This window comes from Euprymna scolopes, chromosome 19, assembly GCF_053919585.1.
Source record: "Euprymna scolopes isolate OS-2025 chromosome 19, ASM5391958v1, whole genome shotgun sequence".
NCBI classification, from domain to species: domain Eukaryota; kingdom Metazoa; phylum Mollusca; class Cephalopoda; order Sepiida; family Sepiolidae; genus Euprymna; species Euprymna scolopes.
The window spans coordinates 114358823-114376789 of NC_136500.1; the positions used below are offsets into that span (position 1 = coordinate 114358823).

General features: G+C 31.2%; 1 protein-coding gene across 8 annotated transcripts in view; it reads left to right on the forward strand.

Annotated features, from left to right (window-relative positions):
• LOC145239883 (syntaxin-binding protein 5-like) overlaps positions 1-17967 on the forward strand; it is a 678091-nt gene that overhangs the window by 510331 nt on the left and 149793 nt on the right. For 4 of the 8 annotated variants that reach the window (XM_080103493.1, XM_080103495.1, XM_080103497.1 and 1 more), the window contains exon 17: positions 2303-2353. The exons of the other annotated variants lie outside the window; for them this stretch is intronic. In XM_080103493.1, coding sequence (XP_079959619.1) covers positions 2303-2353 — 51 coding nt within the window. The remainder of the gene's footprint in view (positions 1-2302; positions 2354-17967) is intronic. 8 annotated transcript variants of the gene reach the window in all.

The following is a 17967-nucleotide window of genomic DNA, read 5'->3' on the forward strand; positions in this document are numbered from 1 at the left end:
TAATTCTTGGGGATGGGTGTCATTTTGTATTTAATTTACTTAGAAAATTGAAACTCCCCCTTTCTAATAATTTGATTAATAAATTTTTTTATTTTATTTATTTATTTTTTTTTTTTGCTATTTTTTAATTTATTTTTTATATATATTATTCTATATATATAATTTTGTATTGGTGGCATTTTGAAGAATTTAGTGAAAAATATGAGAAGTGCAATTTAATCATAAAATGTAATTTTACATAACAAAATTATAAACTAATTGCCAATTCACATATGTGCAAATTCTAAATTTGTTTTAACAAAAGTTTACTGCACTTTTGAAAAAAAAATTTCATGGATTAAGTAAATTAGTATAAGATGAAGATTTAAGCAAATGTTATTGTCATGCAACTTCATTTTTGAAAGAAAATCCATACAAAAACTCTTCAATTTGTTTTCTAGTCATTTGTCTTGTAGATGGAAAACCGAAATATCCAAGAATATTTCATTGATTAGAAATGTATTTATTTTAACTGTTACAATTTTATTTCTTTTCAATAAGATTTTTTCTAACCATCTTCTCGTCATATTTGATTTTTTTTTTTTTTTTTTTGTGCTACTTCACAATAAGAGCATAAAACTTGTAGGAAAATTTGTGGTTATTTATGAGTTTAGTTGGCACGTGCATAAAAAAGGTAAAAATTTAGTAAGCAAAGTCTTTGCGATCATATAAGATACTAAACATGGGTCAACAGGATGTGAATTAAATATATATATACAAAAAACTAACACTGCAAAAGACAATACACATACACACACACACACACACACACACACACACACACATATATATATATATATATAGTTCAAAGAATTCAAATAAATTCTTTATATAGGGACATCAAGTATGAAGCTCAACACTTGAGAAAAGCTTCAAGTACCCCCAGTTAGTAACTTCCTTCCCTTCACTCTATCTCTTGTTTTATCCTTCGTATTTTAAATCTCTCTCATTTATCCTTCTACTATTTTATTTTCTATTTTTACCCAATGTATCCTAAGCTAGATACCCTTCTCTTATGATGAGAAGTACTAAGCTTTGAAATACCATGACATAAAGAGCTTCTATAAGCTCTCTTTATCTATGAACTGACAAATAAACTCATATATTCGTATATTTATTTTATCTTTAATTATATATACTTTCTATTTTTTTGTGCATAAACATTGATATGTCACTACACATTCATGAGCATGTTTCAGTCAGCTAGTTACTTGTAACTAGAGGCCTCTTCAGGTGTTACAGCTTATTTGAAAGCACTTATGTTAACCTCGTTAAAACTTCATTGGTTACTTTACCTCTGGAAAATATCAACCTTAAATTATATATATGCCAATGAATTAAACATTTGGCAATTTTTTAGCCTGGATTAATTATTTTTTTAAAAAGTCAACGATTTTTTATTGTTTTATATTTTTTCTTTTTTATTCCTGGACAAATTTCAAGACATTTGACAAAACTCGTAAACATCAAGGACTTTTCCTCTGAAATGTTTATGCTTCTATTCTTAAGTAGCTCTTTTTTTTTTCTTTTTTTTTTTTCCTTTTTTGCAAAATCACAATTCTAAGTAAAAAAAAAAATGTATGCGTGTTGAATTAAATTGTAGTTATGAGAATAAGTTTTAAAAGAATCTTTTGAATTGTTTAATTTTAATTGATACTCATCTGAATGTGTAAGTATTTGCTGGTTCTGCTTTTGACAAAAAAGTAATTTTATAAAATGGTGCCAGTCTCTTGATGTCTAAGTTGTTCTTTGCTTTTTACGAGTGAGTAATGCTAAATGAAAAATTTCCTCATTCTCAAGGAAATACTTTGAACATAAAGAATAACCTCTGTTTCATTTTCATCCATTTTTAGTCCCACTCTCTCTATTTTGATTCCAGCATTGACCCCGTTTCTGAATCCAAATATTTAAGTTTCAATAACCTGAGAAACTTCTGTTATTATTTTTATCAGCCATTATAGTACGATGGAAGTATAATTCAAGATTGAAACATAAATTAAGTTTTTTAATTTTTTTTATTGTTATTCAAAATGGAAATTAATTAAACCTTTTCATATGAAATATCTTAATAGAGTTTTGGATTTTTATGTAAACAATTCCTTTATATGATAAGCAAAAATCATTCCGAATATTGTTTCAATATTTTATCTTTTTGCAACATTTACTAACTTTACACGTTTTTTTTTTTTCCAAAGTGTTTGGCTTTGTATCGTTTTTCTTTTTTTTTTTTACAAGTGTTTTCCTTGTTTATTATGCTTTATAGTCGGTGCAGGAAAAGAAAGCCCCTATGACTTGGAGTGGTGCGTTTTCTTTGGTAAGCCTGCCACTGGCCTAATTTTCAGCATCCTGAATATATTAGTTGACACTGAACCAGCCCTGCCGTAGATATGCAGGATTGCAGTTCTTTTTATATGTCCTTCATTGCAAACACTCCCCCCTCCCTCTAAACACCCCGCTCTTTCTTACCTGCCTACTTACAGTCTTTGATTCATTCTCACTCGTCCTACAATATCGAGTTCATCTTATTATTTTTCATCTTTTTATTTACTTCTTACCATATATACAGTTGTTAAAAATATGATTATAAAATGTACTTGATCCAAGATTTTTTGGTAAAAATTAATGCAGTAAAAAATAAATTAAAAAAAAATATGTTAATGAAGAAACATTTCACTGCAGTTACTGAATCACAGGAAGAGAACTTGGGGGCAAGTGATTAGTTAATACTGTACAGGGTTGGATTTGAAAACAGTTGACTCACTGAATTAGTGAGCTTGCAGAAGATCAGAAAACATCTGACTTCTAAACAAGGTGAAATGATGTTCAATAACTAGATTCAATGCAGTATGTCTTGTGCACTTTTTCGAGTTGCACATGGAAGTATATTTAATTTCTTTAGCAATAGAAATATGTATTGAATACAGGTGCATTTATTGAGTGACATGGAAGCAACTCTTTAGAAAATAAAATGTCTAAGGATTCGATTAAAAAAAAAACACTTGCAAAGATTAACTGCAGATGCAAATTAAACTGTTACTAAACTCCCTAGAGTGATGACTATATTGACAATGAAAACGAAATCCCAGACTAGACATATACATATAAATGCATGGACATCCCATACCATTATATAAACTAGCTCAAATTGAGATTCATGGTTCACTCGTGATTGAGTTCAAGGTATCAATCTCTATCAATTCCCGTATGTCTTCCATCAAATGCTCTCCCACTAACAAGGCCCTGTCGGTGGGGCATTAGAATACACCGACTGCCTCCCTGCAGAGGGTAAAAGTCCCTCAATGGGGGTCCTGGATATGACCTTAAACTATATCCAGTGGTGAGGCCCCAGCTTGCGGGCTTTGGGGAGTGTGGAGCCACCCTTTAATTACCATTGCTCCCAGGTCCACTCTGACCCGGAGTGGTAGTACCTGTTAGGGTCTCAACTATGGGTTAAATAGAAACCGACTTGAAAACAACAAATATATTCTGTTAAAAATTTTTCTTCAAAATCTTTGGATTCGGCATTAAATAACCCGAAAAGGGTTGATATGCCGTAAAACAAAAACAACCAACCAACCAACCAACCAACCCACTAACAAAATGAAAATTTAAAAAAGAAAAAACATTTTTAGATTTTTTTTTTTTTGCACCCCCCCCCACCTACTAAAAAAACAAAACACTTCTATATGATATGAAGAACCTTGGTTTTTGAAAATGTGATGGAGACACGATCATGCAATATCCAAGCTTACTTGTTGACAACTTCTTAAGTAACTGAATGGGCGAGTTTGTTCATGCATGCACAGCAGGTTTCGTTCTGCCGATTGATCAACAGTTTGTACTCTGTATCTTTCAAAAAGCTTGGATTTATTTTAGACACCATTTTCACTTGGAATTTCAATTTTTTTTTTTAAATGTTAAAATAGTTGTATATAAAATAGTTATTATATATATTATATTAGCGACATTGTTAAAAAAAATGAATATAATTTTTCAAAAATGTAAGTCTATGAAACCATACGCACTTTCTTAATATAATGGTATAAAATGTACTTTGAAGTAACAACCAGAAATTTAGAAAATTTTGGGGTTGTTCTTTGGAATTAAACCTTATGTTCGAATAGTCCAGTTTATGATGTGACTATTTTAAGTTTTACTTTCCATAACAAACAAGTTATATTAGAATTTTTACTTACTACATGGTGATGTCCTGGTTCTGGCCATTGATTCTGCATCTGTTTTGACTAGAGCTCACAAAACAATATTTTTTTTTGTTACGGTTATCTGCGAACAAATTTTTAGACACTTTTTGTGATTTATCTAATTTTTTGTAAATTAAAAACCAATAATTCCATTAGCGGATCTATGATTACAATATCAGATTCATCAATAGAAGAATTTGAAATTGTCGGTGTTAAGGAAGTTATCTGAAGTGAAATATTAAATTGATTCAGTCATGTCCAAAGGTGTCTTTAGTGGATCCAGGGAATTAGTTTTAATGGAGGCAGGTGGTCCATAAAAGTGGATAGATCACAAAAAAATTGGAATCAATGTTGGCTGAAGATATGGGACCATTAGGGTTAATGAATCTAGGTACAGGTGTTAGGAAATTGACAACGAATGAAGGAGTCTAACCCTGGCAAGTGAAAATGAGAAATTTAAAAATTGATTTAAAATTAAATGAGAAAGTCTAATTATTAGGGAATATAAAAATTTTATTTTTAATTATTTTCATGAGAATTTTTTAAAATAATTTAATTAAAAATAAGAAAAAAATTAATAACTTATTCAAACGATCAAAGATTTTGAGAGCATTCATGCCAAAAATTGAGCTATTATAAAATAAAGCATTTTTTTTTCATGGCAGTATGATTCTAAAGCCTTCATTTTTTTATATAAAATAAGTTGATATAAAACTTTTAATTTTGTATTAAAAGCATTAGATTTTTCTTCTGATAATTAAAATCAACTTATTTTTATGTGAAAATTATTTAAAAAATAATTTTGGTATAGGTTTTATGCTTTTAACAATCTTCATATTTCAAACGTGAAATTATGTAAAAATAAAGTTCATTTTTCAACATTTAAATCTTTATTTCTTCAACTTTCTCCTACTTTTTCTCCATCAAATATTTCCCATTGTCTAATATATATATATATTCATTTTTTTATGGAGGAATTTTAGATGCTATTAACTAAGATTGTCTATTTGTAATTCATTTACAACTGAAATAATTTGTAACTTAACTTTGACTCCCATTTTCTTTCAAAAGAATAAATAGTTCAGTGCTTAACTATTTTTTATGAAGACAAAATAATTTCTGTGTTCGAATTTATTTACTATTTATGATTGTCTTTGCATATAATCCAGGCAAAACCATTTTGAGGAACCATTTCCATCTCCAAAATGAACAACCAAACTCTGCCTGACATACAGATAAATGATAGTCAAAATAAACTGAAATATTAGGAAAATCATAAAGAAATTAAGATAAACCTCCAGTATTTCTCGGCACACGATATAACACCATTTTATTGTTAGTGCCATGAGGTATCCATAAAGTAATTTCCTTGTCCAGAGTCCCTTCCTGATCCCTGAACACTTAGCAATATAGATGCTTTTTAGTTATTAGTTTGTAGTTAGATGCGAGTTTGCTTTGAACACGTTGTTGTGCACTTGACTAATTGGTGTTAACTTTTTGTCTTCACCCTCACTCTTGTTAACCCCACCCCCATACTTAGAGCTACAATATTGCACGTTACTCCAAAATTTATTCCTCCTACCTAGATCTAGTCAGTGTTGGCCTTCATTGCCTACGCAGTTCCCCCAGCTTTCAAAAATGTGCTATTGCAGAAGTTAAGATTTTTCTTTTCATTTCCTTTGATCACCAAGAAAATATATTCTTGTAGATTATCATATTCTTGTAGATTATCAAAATTTCTGTGTTCCATGTTAATATCGTAATGGTCTGATTATTAATCCAAATGTTCTCCTTCTGCTCAACATTTTCATCAACTCATCTCTGTCAGGCTTCAGAACTTTTGAGATGAGATATTGTTGATTTGAATTATTTCCAACTATTTTTTTTTTCTCATCTAGGTTGTTGCATTCACAATGCTTTGGTTGACGTAACCTCAAACTTTCTTCAAGTGCATCTTTACAAATTTTGGAACCTACTAATAAAACTTGAAAATTTTTTTTTGAAACTGAGAATCTATATGGAATTTCATATTAAACATTTCATTTAATCCATAACCGTGTTGTTATTAGTGTCGCTTGTTGTAAGGATTGAACCATTAACCTCCAGAAGAATGTCACTTCACCTGATTGTTATCCAGTACTTTCAACGATGTGAACAATTCTAGGATAAATCTAGGAAGCCTTACATTTAATCTTGTTTAGAGCTGTTGTATTACTGCTTATTACAATCGAGTTATGTTTTTATTAAATAAAAGGTTCAGTTCAAAATTCTGTATACCTCTCAGAGTTCAACATAATGACCTTCCCCCCACGTTTGATGCACCTGAAGGAGGTTAATTCGGCCAAAATGTAAATATAACAACGAAGATAAGATTAATAGTTCATTTAATCCAAACAATACAAACTCGTTTGTGTGTTGTATTTTCTTCTCAAAATGTTTATCACTTTCCACATCTTAGTTATTAATTTTTCGCTCTGAAATCATTACTCTACACCCCCTCCCCTCTACATATACCCACAACACTTAAAACTTCATTTGTAACTTCATTTTGTTTTCCATTTAAACCTATTTATCCACACAAGATTATCCTATTTTTGTTTCAAAATTAATGATTTTGTCTTTTTTAAAAAAATGTCATATTTGTCGTTATAAAACAACTTTGATTTTTTTTTTCTTTTTGTTTTTGTCTCCATTTTTTTGTGCTGAACTTCATTTTTTTCCTGTCTCATCTTCTCTCTTTTCATGTCCACTTCTTCTTTTTACATGCTTTGTTTTGAGCAAAATTTTGTATATTTGACACGGTGAACGATGTACGTGAATACATAACTCCCTGAAGATGTTGATGTCATATTTTCTTTTTATACTTTAACAAATATTTGTTTTTAAATAGTTTTCAGCAAGCATATCAAACAAATGAATTTTAAAATTGTATCATAAAATTTTTGCTTGAAGATAAAATGTAATTTTTCAACAACAAAAATTCAAAGCAAAATCGTCATGACTTAAAAGGTACATGCAAAGATTTCCAGCAGAAACTGATTGTATTTAACCTCTTTTAACTGGCAGTTTCTTCCCTTGTGTTCTTCAGAACATGGTTTGACCAAGAAACTGACATATCCTATGCACCATTCACACTGCTTCTAAAATTAGGACTATATATATATATATATATATATATATATATATATATATTATGTTACTTTATCAAAGAGTAAATCTTTAATAAACCACCTTTATCAAATTAAAAGCTTCATACTATTAAGAGAAGCAAACAATAATATTAAATGAAAGATGAGGAATAAGTTATATATAACTTGATTATGTAGAAAGAGAGCATGTTTTAACAAGGTTACACTGTTGTTGGATTTGGAGAGCCATTTCAAATTTGTTTCTGAGGCTGAAGATCTTGATAGCATTGTCCTCCCTGTAAGAAGTAACTCTAGGACTACCAGATTTAGCAGCATCATGAACACTGCCGGTGTTTTGGTGTTTTTGCACAGTCATTCTTACCGTTTTCCTATCATGTTTTAATCTGTGGTCAGTTTCTCGATTGGATAAAGCAGAAAGGTGGGGATTAATGAGCTCCTGACGATCACTAAGAGAAAGTCGAGGCATATGGACTGAATGTTACGTTGTATAACTTGGAACAACAACAATTACGATTAGAGATGCTTTGTTGATTAAAAAGTAGATATTTTAAGCTAGTTTTAAGCTTATTTGTTGTTGTAGAGTTTCTTTTTGCCTCATCGATTTAGAAGTTAATTTTTGAAATTGATGTGAACGCTAGGATACTACAATTAAAAGTCAAATATGAACATGGAAAAAGTATAGAAGAAATAAAAGGCGAATCAAATGATGTATAGGTTGTTTTAAACAGTTACATTCAATTTAGCTTAAATTTGCAGATTTTGAAAAAATGACAAGTGTGGGCTTTCTTTTTGGCGCCACTGTTTATGTGTTTGTGTGTATATGTGTGTATACATATATGTATGTGTGTACATAGAGAGGGTGTCCAAAAAGTCACGGAAGGGTTTTGAACTTAATAGCTTTATTTTTTATATGTTTCTGTAATTTTAAGACAATCTAAGACATTGAGAAATTTAAAATAATAAAAAGGCAAAATTCAAGCAATCTTTATTTATGAAAAATGTTTTAAATGTTGCCCATTTTCAGCTTCACATATTTGTGCTTTTTCCAAAACATTATTCATGACAGATCGCAGAATCTCTGGATTGCAATTTAACTCCCTTATTTTGTTCCTGATGTTCTCCTTCAATTCTTGCAGGGATTGCACAATGTTTTGAATTGTGTTGTGATTTGGGCTATCTCTTACATGAAAATGCCATAGATAACCTCTTTGAGTCAAAACAATTGACCCCTTATTTTGGTAAAACAATTTCACAACTTGTTGTTAAATGCTATACTCATCCATAATTAATTTCCACAAATCATCCGTAAAATATCTAAAATAGAGGAAAAAAAAAAAATCATAAATGGTAAAATGACAAAGATTTTTAACCCTTCAATGACTTTTTGGACACCCTGTATATATATATATATATATATATATTTTTTTTTTTTTTTTTTATCGTTGTGTATGTGTGTATGTATATATATTTATATTTATTTTTATCGTTGAGTATGTGTTTGTATATATGTGTGTGTGTATATGTGTATGTATATATAATTGTTCAATATTTACATCAACGTATGCTTATATTTTTTAAGAATATGATTAAAAAAAAAATATTGACTAAAATGCACAAAAGAAAATACAATTTACATTGACATGAACTGATTACAATTTTTTTTTTTTTTTATGGAGATTAAATATTTTTTTGTTATCCTCAACCTTTGATTTTGATAAGCCATATAACTTATAAAAAGGGAAGAGAAAAAAAAAATTGTTTTCTACACTTTACACTTCTTATTGTTAACTAAATATCAAACATTGCATCCAAACAGAGAAGGTGAATAATTTCAGTATTTCAACCATCGATAATTTATCAGAAAGCATAATGACAATGCTAGCTTAAAGCAATCCCTGTTTCTAGACACTTGTATGACTCTTTTTTTTTTTCTTTGAATTTTTTTCTGTTCCAGCCTTTTCAGTAATTATCCGTTTTCCATAATATAGTATTTATGTGAAAAACCATAAGTCTCATATAAAAAAGGCACATTTTTTGCTTGAAAAATTCAATGTGTTATTAAAACTTTTTTTATTCATTTGAATATAGTTTTATCTTAAACATATGAGAATTTTTTTTTTTATTGTTTCCTTAAAATTATTGCTTTGCAGTCATCACCAGTAAGAAAACGGTTCTTCTTGAAACTTATTCAAACTCCATACTCAAAATTTGAACATGTTTCGTGATTTGATATATCCTCTTTGTATGGGATCATTGATTAGTTAATCATTTATTCAAAACTGTAGTTTTCAATATATTTTTTGTTTTTACTTTGTTTTGTCTTTGTTGTTTGTCTTTTCATTTGTGCTCTTTGTTGCTGTTCCCTATGCCTGGCAGGTATTCAGGAGAAAAATGTGTGCCACACGTGGCTGGCAGACACTAGGCCCCCAGCGCTGTTGCTGCCTGTGTCCTACCAGCCGATTGCCAGTCCCAGCTATAACAATTCAAGATTCGTATGAATACTATGGGCCCCCCATAGATTTAGAAGGACCGGATTGTACTGTAGAACCACCTACACCGCAGGAGTGTGTGGTGGTGACTCCACCAACACCACAGGAGTGTGTGGTAAGACCAGCTACACTACAGCTAGTCTACAACCCCCTTTAGATGTGTGCACTAGAGCCATCCTTCTAATGATGTAGTTTCGATGTAGCTGCCTTCAGACAACACAGTATTTTTCTTTCCCCCCTTTTTAAGCTATGATAATTATAGTTTTCTTTGTGTACTTTTTGTGTGCATTTTTTGTGGGTGTGTATGTTAAATGTTCTTTCCTTTCGTTTTTAAGTAAAAAAAAAAAAAATAAACAAAAATAGATCCCATCTTGAATGTTTTTTTTTATTATTATTATTTTCAATATCATAATCAGCCTAAATTACCTCATGTATCGATAATATCTACAATCACCGAAGAAATAGATTATTAACTGCACCCAAGTTTAACTCTGTTTATGTTTTTCTTGTCAGCCTAAATTTCTTTCTGCCGGCAGTGCAAAATGATGCTAGCACCTCACTCATCCTTTCATTGGTAATGCGCATTTTAGCTCACAGGTAAATTCATAAACAGCTTTCCCTTAGCTGTTTCATCACTCAGTGTGTACATCTATAAAAGACTATACCAACTAACCTATGATCATGCATCATCATGAGTTTTGCTGTTTATATTTTGTCTGTCTTCTCAATATATACACCTCACCTCAAATGCAGTTTCTGAGATGTTTATAATCACAAATAATTAAATGGTAAATAGCTACTTTTCTATTTCTATGTGATCTTTTTTTATCCTTCCTATGAATATATTTATATGCCAATTTGGGAATTGACAAGTTAAAGTCACATTAAACCGTTTTGAGGCTCAAATTTGGGAGCATTGTAGAACAAAGAGTTATGCCTTAATTTCCATTATTGCCAACGTCACTCTGACCCAAATATAACATCATCCCCGTCTTTTATTGGTTCCCAAATGGAAATGTATTGCAGCAAATGTGAAAAAAAAAAAGATGAAAACAAGAATATGCCTACAAAAATTGAATGAGCATGCGCAAAAACAAACATGGCTGACAGTAAAAATAATAGGAAATACATTGGATAATAAAGGCTTTAATGTCAAAAACTACTTGTTGGCAAGAATTTTAAATGTGATATCCGTTCAAGACAGACCAGAACACTCCTAAAAATCAACTTTTAAAAGGTAAGTCTTTAGTTGGTTCTCTATCGCAGTTTGACCCAAAACTTTTTAATAAAACTATTTAAACCAAACTTGTTAATGGCCGGCATTTTATTTTTTAAATAAGAAAAAACCTGCTATTCCAATCTACAGTTTTCCATTTTGGGAGAAACAAGCTTCCCAAAATGAGGCACTCTGAATTGATGATTTTATTAAAAACAAAACAAAAAAGCATCCATTCATTTTATTTTCATTTATCTTTTGTTCCTTACATTAAAAACTTGTATTTGGTTTGAATAGTTCTATTAAAAAGTTTTGTAAATATATATAAAAAGAACACACTCTTTGGTTGAAATAGTTTTATCAAAAGGTTTTGTGTGTGTGTGTATATATATATATATATATATATATATATATATATATATATATATATATATATATATATATATATAAAAATTAAAGCACACTCTACATAAAATATAAATCTTGGTTGTGAAAGTCACTTCTGTTATTTTATATTTGTTTAGAGGTCATGTGCGTGTGTGAAGGTCAAAGTCAAACCAGTGTCAATTGAAAGCTGTGCTTTTCTTTTTCTCAGTTTATTGGGATCCTTAATCTTGTCTTGATCCATTGATTTTAATCTTTGTAACAGGAGATAGCTGTGATATAAAACTGTTCTGTTCCAGGAATTAATGCTTCTATATATATAGATTTATAAGAGGTAATTTTGATGTACACTATAAGATGCTCTATCCATTGGTTTATCTCTCTTGCTTATGTTTGAAATAGTATTTTTGTCAGGTTTTCGTGATTCGTTTTAATGTAAATTCCCTAACTCATCAAGCAGCAAAGTTCCACCATCTCACTGTAGAGGTCTGTAAGTGTTGAAAAGCTTTCTACTCTAACAGTTTCTTCTCTCAAACTGCTAGATGTTGGAATTCCCTTCTTTTCTCATTCCTGCTTCCCTGACTGTACTAACATGCAGAAATTTAAAAGTAATGTGAACAGATATCTTGTTGCACAACTCTTCACACAGCACCCTTGTAGGCATGTTTTTGCATAATAGCCTCTTTATTTGTATGGGGTGAATAAGAGTAAAAAAAAAAAAAAAGTTTTAAATAGTATTTCCATTGTTAATGAATGAATGGACATTTTATAATATTTTAGTTTTGTCTTTTTTTAAGTACAAAATTTCTATAAGCCGAAAAAAAAAAAATGACATTTTGTTTCCTTGCTCTATGTTTGTAATTTTCTTAGGTTTTAGACTAGTAGAACTACCTGGCGTTTCCAGGGCAAAAGTGTAACATGCTTCTATTAAAACTTCTCTCTTTTTATTTTTTCCCTGTTTCCTAGTTTCCCTCTCTCCATCCATCCCCTTTTTCTTTTCTGCCCAACCTATTCCTCTTTCTGAACATGCACACAGACAACTCTTTTTTTTATATAGATTTCTTGAGGAAAGAGTTAATCTTAGGGAATTAGCTCTTCGATTAAAAACTCAGTTACTTCCCTTTAGTTAGTACATAATCTGGTTGGAAAACTGATACTCAGCTCTCCGTGGAAATTTGTACTAGTCTATGATTGAAGAATAATGTCTTTTTACTTCCATAGTATCGATAATGAAATTAAACAGGGTGTCCAAAAATTCACTGAAGGATTTTGAACTTAAATAGTTTCTTTATGTTTGATGATATCTTTCTGTAATTTAAACACAATCTAAGACATTGGGAACTTTTTAAAAAAACTGCAAATTTCAAACAATTCTCATTATGAAAAATAATTTGTTTTAAATGTTGCCAATTTTCAACTTTTTGTGCTCTTTCCAAAACATTATTCATGACAGATTGCAAAATCTCTGGATTGTGATTTAACTCCCTTATTTTGTTCTTGATGTTTTCCTTCAGTTCTTGTAGGGTTTTGGGTTTGTTAACATAGATTCTTTCTTTAAGATATCCTCACAAGAAAAAGTTGAGGCCAGTCAAGTCTGGGGAACGTGGTGGCCATTTGATATTGCCATAGCAAAAGATAATGTTGTCAATTGACCCCTGATTTTGGTAAAACAATTTCACAACTTGCGTATGTTGTTCAATGCAATATTTATCCATAATTAATTTCCAAAATATTATCTGTGAAATATCTGAAATAGAAAAAAAAATAATCATTAATGGTAAAATGACAAAGATTTTTAACCCTTCAGTGACTTTTTGGAAACCCTGTAGATGTTAAGAGACTTGTTATTTTAGTTATGCAAGTATATTTTAGAATAGATATCATAGTTTATAAATTTTCAAATGAAAGTAGAATAATAATAATGACCAAACGGATCACCATGTACGTTTAGTTAAGTCATAATATAAAAAACTATACTTAGGGGCTACAAATTTTCTTGGCCCTCTCACTTTTACAATGCCATGTCCTTTGATATCCATATGCTTTACAAGTTGGAGTTCAATAGTATTTATTACTTCAATAGGTAGGGTGAACCGGAGTAATTCCACCCCCAACTTTACAAAAATGGCTGCCAAAGACAAAATAATAGTTTTTACTAAAAGAAAACTTAAAACACACATATATAGGTCAAAACAGTTTAATACGTAAAAAAAATTGAACTCCTGTAACAGGGTCAGTGAAAAAAATATATTTTAAATCAATTTCAATATTTACGAAAAAAGGGGCAATCCCCTCCCCCATCTTCCTTCCATTTTCTGAATAAATTCCATCCTCTGAATAAATTCAGATGTCAGACTCTCCCCATATATCCTGGCAACTGCTTTTGCTAGCATAATTCTTCAGGACTCCACAGAATGACTGTTAGGGGGTGGATTTTCCCCCAAGAGGCATAGATGATAAAACCCACCTGTTGACTATACTAGGCCTGAAATAGAAAGATTGAGTGTTTCAAAGTGAAGAAAAAAGGGTAACAAATTAGTATAACGTGTGTCAGATTAAGAAAGCAACATCTTGACTCCATGATCTCATCATAAAAAGTGCGAAAGGTGTACTTACTTGATGGATGAGGTAGGATGATGTTTTCAAGCTTGAAGCAGTCAAATTTCCCACCAACATGCCTTCTGGAAAGAAAATGCTATTCAAGGGAAGCAACTCTATTAAATGGACAACTCAAGTTAGGGATGAAACAACAGTTATTTTCCATTATATGTAAAGGGGGTGGAATTCCCCCGGTTCACCCTACACTATTTTCCTTTGCTACATTTCATTTTATCTATCAATATTTATTTCCCAGCATTAAATGACCATAGAGAATGAGATACTGTAAAATAAACTAAAATTTGTCTTATTTAGCTAATTCTGGCAAAATGAAACCAGTTATTACTTTTGTCTTAAACGATAAGATTACAAGATATAATCCCTTTCAAAAGGAATTAGCAAAGCAATAATGTCTCCATATTGGCCACTTTGGTCACAAAGTGTTTGTTTCCCACTATGTTGTCATTGTCTGCTCTTGTGTGATCGTTTATGTTCTTTCTCTTTAGTGTCTAGCAAATTATTGACTGCCAATGTAGTGTTATCGTGTCTCTATTTTCTTAGGCTTACCGATAGTCCTTAATAATTCTCATGATATGAATAGCTTATTTTAATGAATTCTAGTTCCGGTAAGTAGTTTGTATTGTATTGTTATAAATCTCTGTATAGTGTCTGCATAGTATTGAAAAAAAAAAATTATTGAACAATGCTAATTTGTATGTTTGCTTTCTTAGTGATGCTGTTAGTGAGTTGTATGTAAGTGTTTGCTTACCTAGTAGATTTTGAGAATCCAATACCCCTGTCTTCTTTGCAGTGACAATGTGTAGGTTTTGGACTGACACTTATCAATTATTATCCATATATTTTTTTTTAAATATATGTATATATATATGTATATATATATTAACTGTCACTGCAACGTAGGCATATAGATCTTGTGTACCTGCCTATAGAGTTGTATTAGAGAATCTGATAATTGTTTTTAGTGAAACTTATCTAAAAGCAAATTCTAATATTATTTGTTTGATACATTTAAATATAATGGTGCTTCCTCTCTATATTCTTTGAAAAGTTGTTTCTTTGTTTTTTTGCTGTTGTATGATTTATTATAGCCATAATTCAAATATTATTTGGAAATTCTTTTTTGATCTGTCCATCAATTTTGCAGCATAAAATAATATATATATTGGATTTTAGGGAGGTGATGCTGATAAGATTAATCACCTTTATATATCAGTTGTAATCAAAAGTTGCATTAGTGATGAACTTCTTTCTGACCATGAGCATGGATTTAAGCAATCCTTTTGTGCAGTCGACATAACAGTCATCTCTGAATGCATATACTGGATAAGATAAGAAAACTAAATGAATATTTAATATAATCGGATTCCTCTTAAAAGAGATCCAGATTGTTCTCGATGGTCGTACATCAGAATATCATATGTATCAAGTGTGTCGCAAGGATTATTCCTGACCTTCATAAACGACCTTTCTGATGCAATCGGGTTTGCAATGGATGCATTTGCTGATGACACCATGCTATACTCGACATGTGGACAAATATCTTTTCTATCTCTCTCCTTTTCTCTCATCTTTTCTCTTACCTTTATTCTCCTTTTCTCTCCTGTCTGCTTTAGTCTCTCACTCTTCTCTCTTTCTCTCTCTCCTTTTCTTTATCTCTCCTTTTCTTTCTACTTCTCTCTCTCTCTCCTTTTTTTCTGTTTTTCTCTCTCACCCTCTCTTTCTCTTTCTCCCTCTTTCACTTTTACTTCCCTTCATATTGTTGGAAATCATGATCATTTTTCCCCTCTTCAGTTTTTCTGCAGTAAATCTTGTCATCTATATAATGTTAATTATGTAAATTCTCTGTGATTTCACTTTTCTATTGTCACCAGAATAAAAATGGTTTGTCCTATTTCTCTTTCATTTTAAATTGGTTCAATTATGAAAACAAAAATGAAAAATGCAAAAATTTATTTTATTCATGATTTTGTTTGATGTACACGTACCATATTTTCTGCCACATGAAATGCTGAAATCAACAGGAGACATTTTCCAAAATATGGATGCGCATTATACACACACAGATATATCCAAACCGTTAGGCTTGTGCATCATAAAAATAAAACCTTTGCACATCAAGATGCAGGTTATTTTTTTGTTTTTTTTCTCAGAGAGTGGGGTGAGGGATGAAAAAGAAGTGTCTTATGTGACAGTAGACTACACTAAATGATTCTAAATGCACATTGGTTTGGTATGTTTTGTGATAATCATAATTTAGAAATACAATGTATTGATGGAAAGCAATTAGATGACCATTTTCCTTTTTTAAAGGGAAGAAAAGCCATTGTGTTATAAGGGGCATAACTACATATCGAACCAGATGCGAAATGGTTTATAAAAGTTTAACCGTTTTCTCCATGGACGAAACTTCATATTACAGACGGATCATAAACCATTAATTACGATATTTGGATCGAAGAAAGTGTCATCAAAAAAGCTAGGACACGCAGATGCATTGTCAAGGTTGATTCCAAAAAGAAATGAAAGTTTCAAAGAGACGGTAATTGCAGCTCTTAAAGATGAAAGCGAATGCTCAAATTCAATGTGCAATATGATCCGTGAACTCCCGGTAACTCTAGAAGAGATTAAAAGAGAAGCTGCAAAAGACATTTTCATGAAAAATCAAGTAGGATGGATGGAAAGAAATAAAAAGGTAGGACAAATTACACCTTTTTCCATTTGCGAAGATGTACTCATGTATGCTGATAGAATCATAATTCCACAGGTATTATGAAGAAAAATGCTAAACGAATTTCACACAGGTCATCCTGGCATTTCAAGGATGAAATCCCTAATTAGAGGTTACGTATATTGACCTGGTATTGATAAAGAGGTGGAAAACTGTGTCAAAGCGTGCAAAGGATGTTAGTTAGCAGCCCGAGATCCTCCGGTAAAAACGACCCCGTGGCCGAAGACGGACTTATCCTGGTCACGTCTGCATATTGATTATGCCGAACCCCTAAATGTTGTTATTTTTACTCAATTGTAGTGGACTCTTTCTCTAAATGGCCGGAGATATTCAAGATCAGACATCCAACATTAAGGAACACTATAAGTGCACTTGACAAAATTTTCAGCCGGTTTGGTGTACCAAAGACCATAGTGAGTGATATTGGTACAGCATTCACAGGTTACGAATTTAAAGAATTCTTCAACTCACTGGATATACAACACATCACGACACCTATTTACCATCCTAGGTCGAATGGGTTGGCAGAGAAATTTGTGGACACGTTTAAGCGGGCATTAAAGAAAAACATGAACATTGACACAGATGAGCGAACAATACAAACATTTCTAGTGATCTACAGAGTAACCCCAAATCCAAACAATGACGTAAATTCATTCCCTGCAGAACTTATGTTCGTCAGAAAAATTAGATCCATTTTCGATAGACTCCTACCGGATAAAAAAAAAAGTTGCTAGAAAAGAAAACTTTAATGTAAAGTGCTATTCCCCAGGAGATAAAGTTTATTTTAAAAATTTTCAAAATGGGAAAAATCATTGGATAGATGGTATCATTAAAAAAAGAATTGGAAACATGGTTTATACTATTCAAGGCCCAAGTTTTGTCTGTAAAAGACATTAATCAAATCCGTTCCAGAATTTCTGAAAATAAAGAGGAAATCCCAATGGAAATGTTGTGACACATTTGACATTCCAAAACCGGTGTGTATACATGAACCCATGAATGTATCTCCTGAGCCTACCATACGGGCTGGACAGAATGCTTTATCGCAGGAAACTCTGACCAAAGGTAAAAGCACACGTAATAGGAAAGTCGTCAGGCTTTTAATCCCTGATCCTAAATGGAAGCGGTATTAATTGTG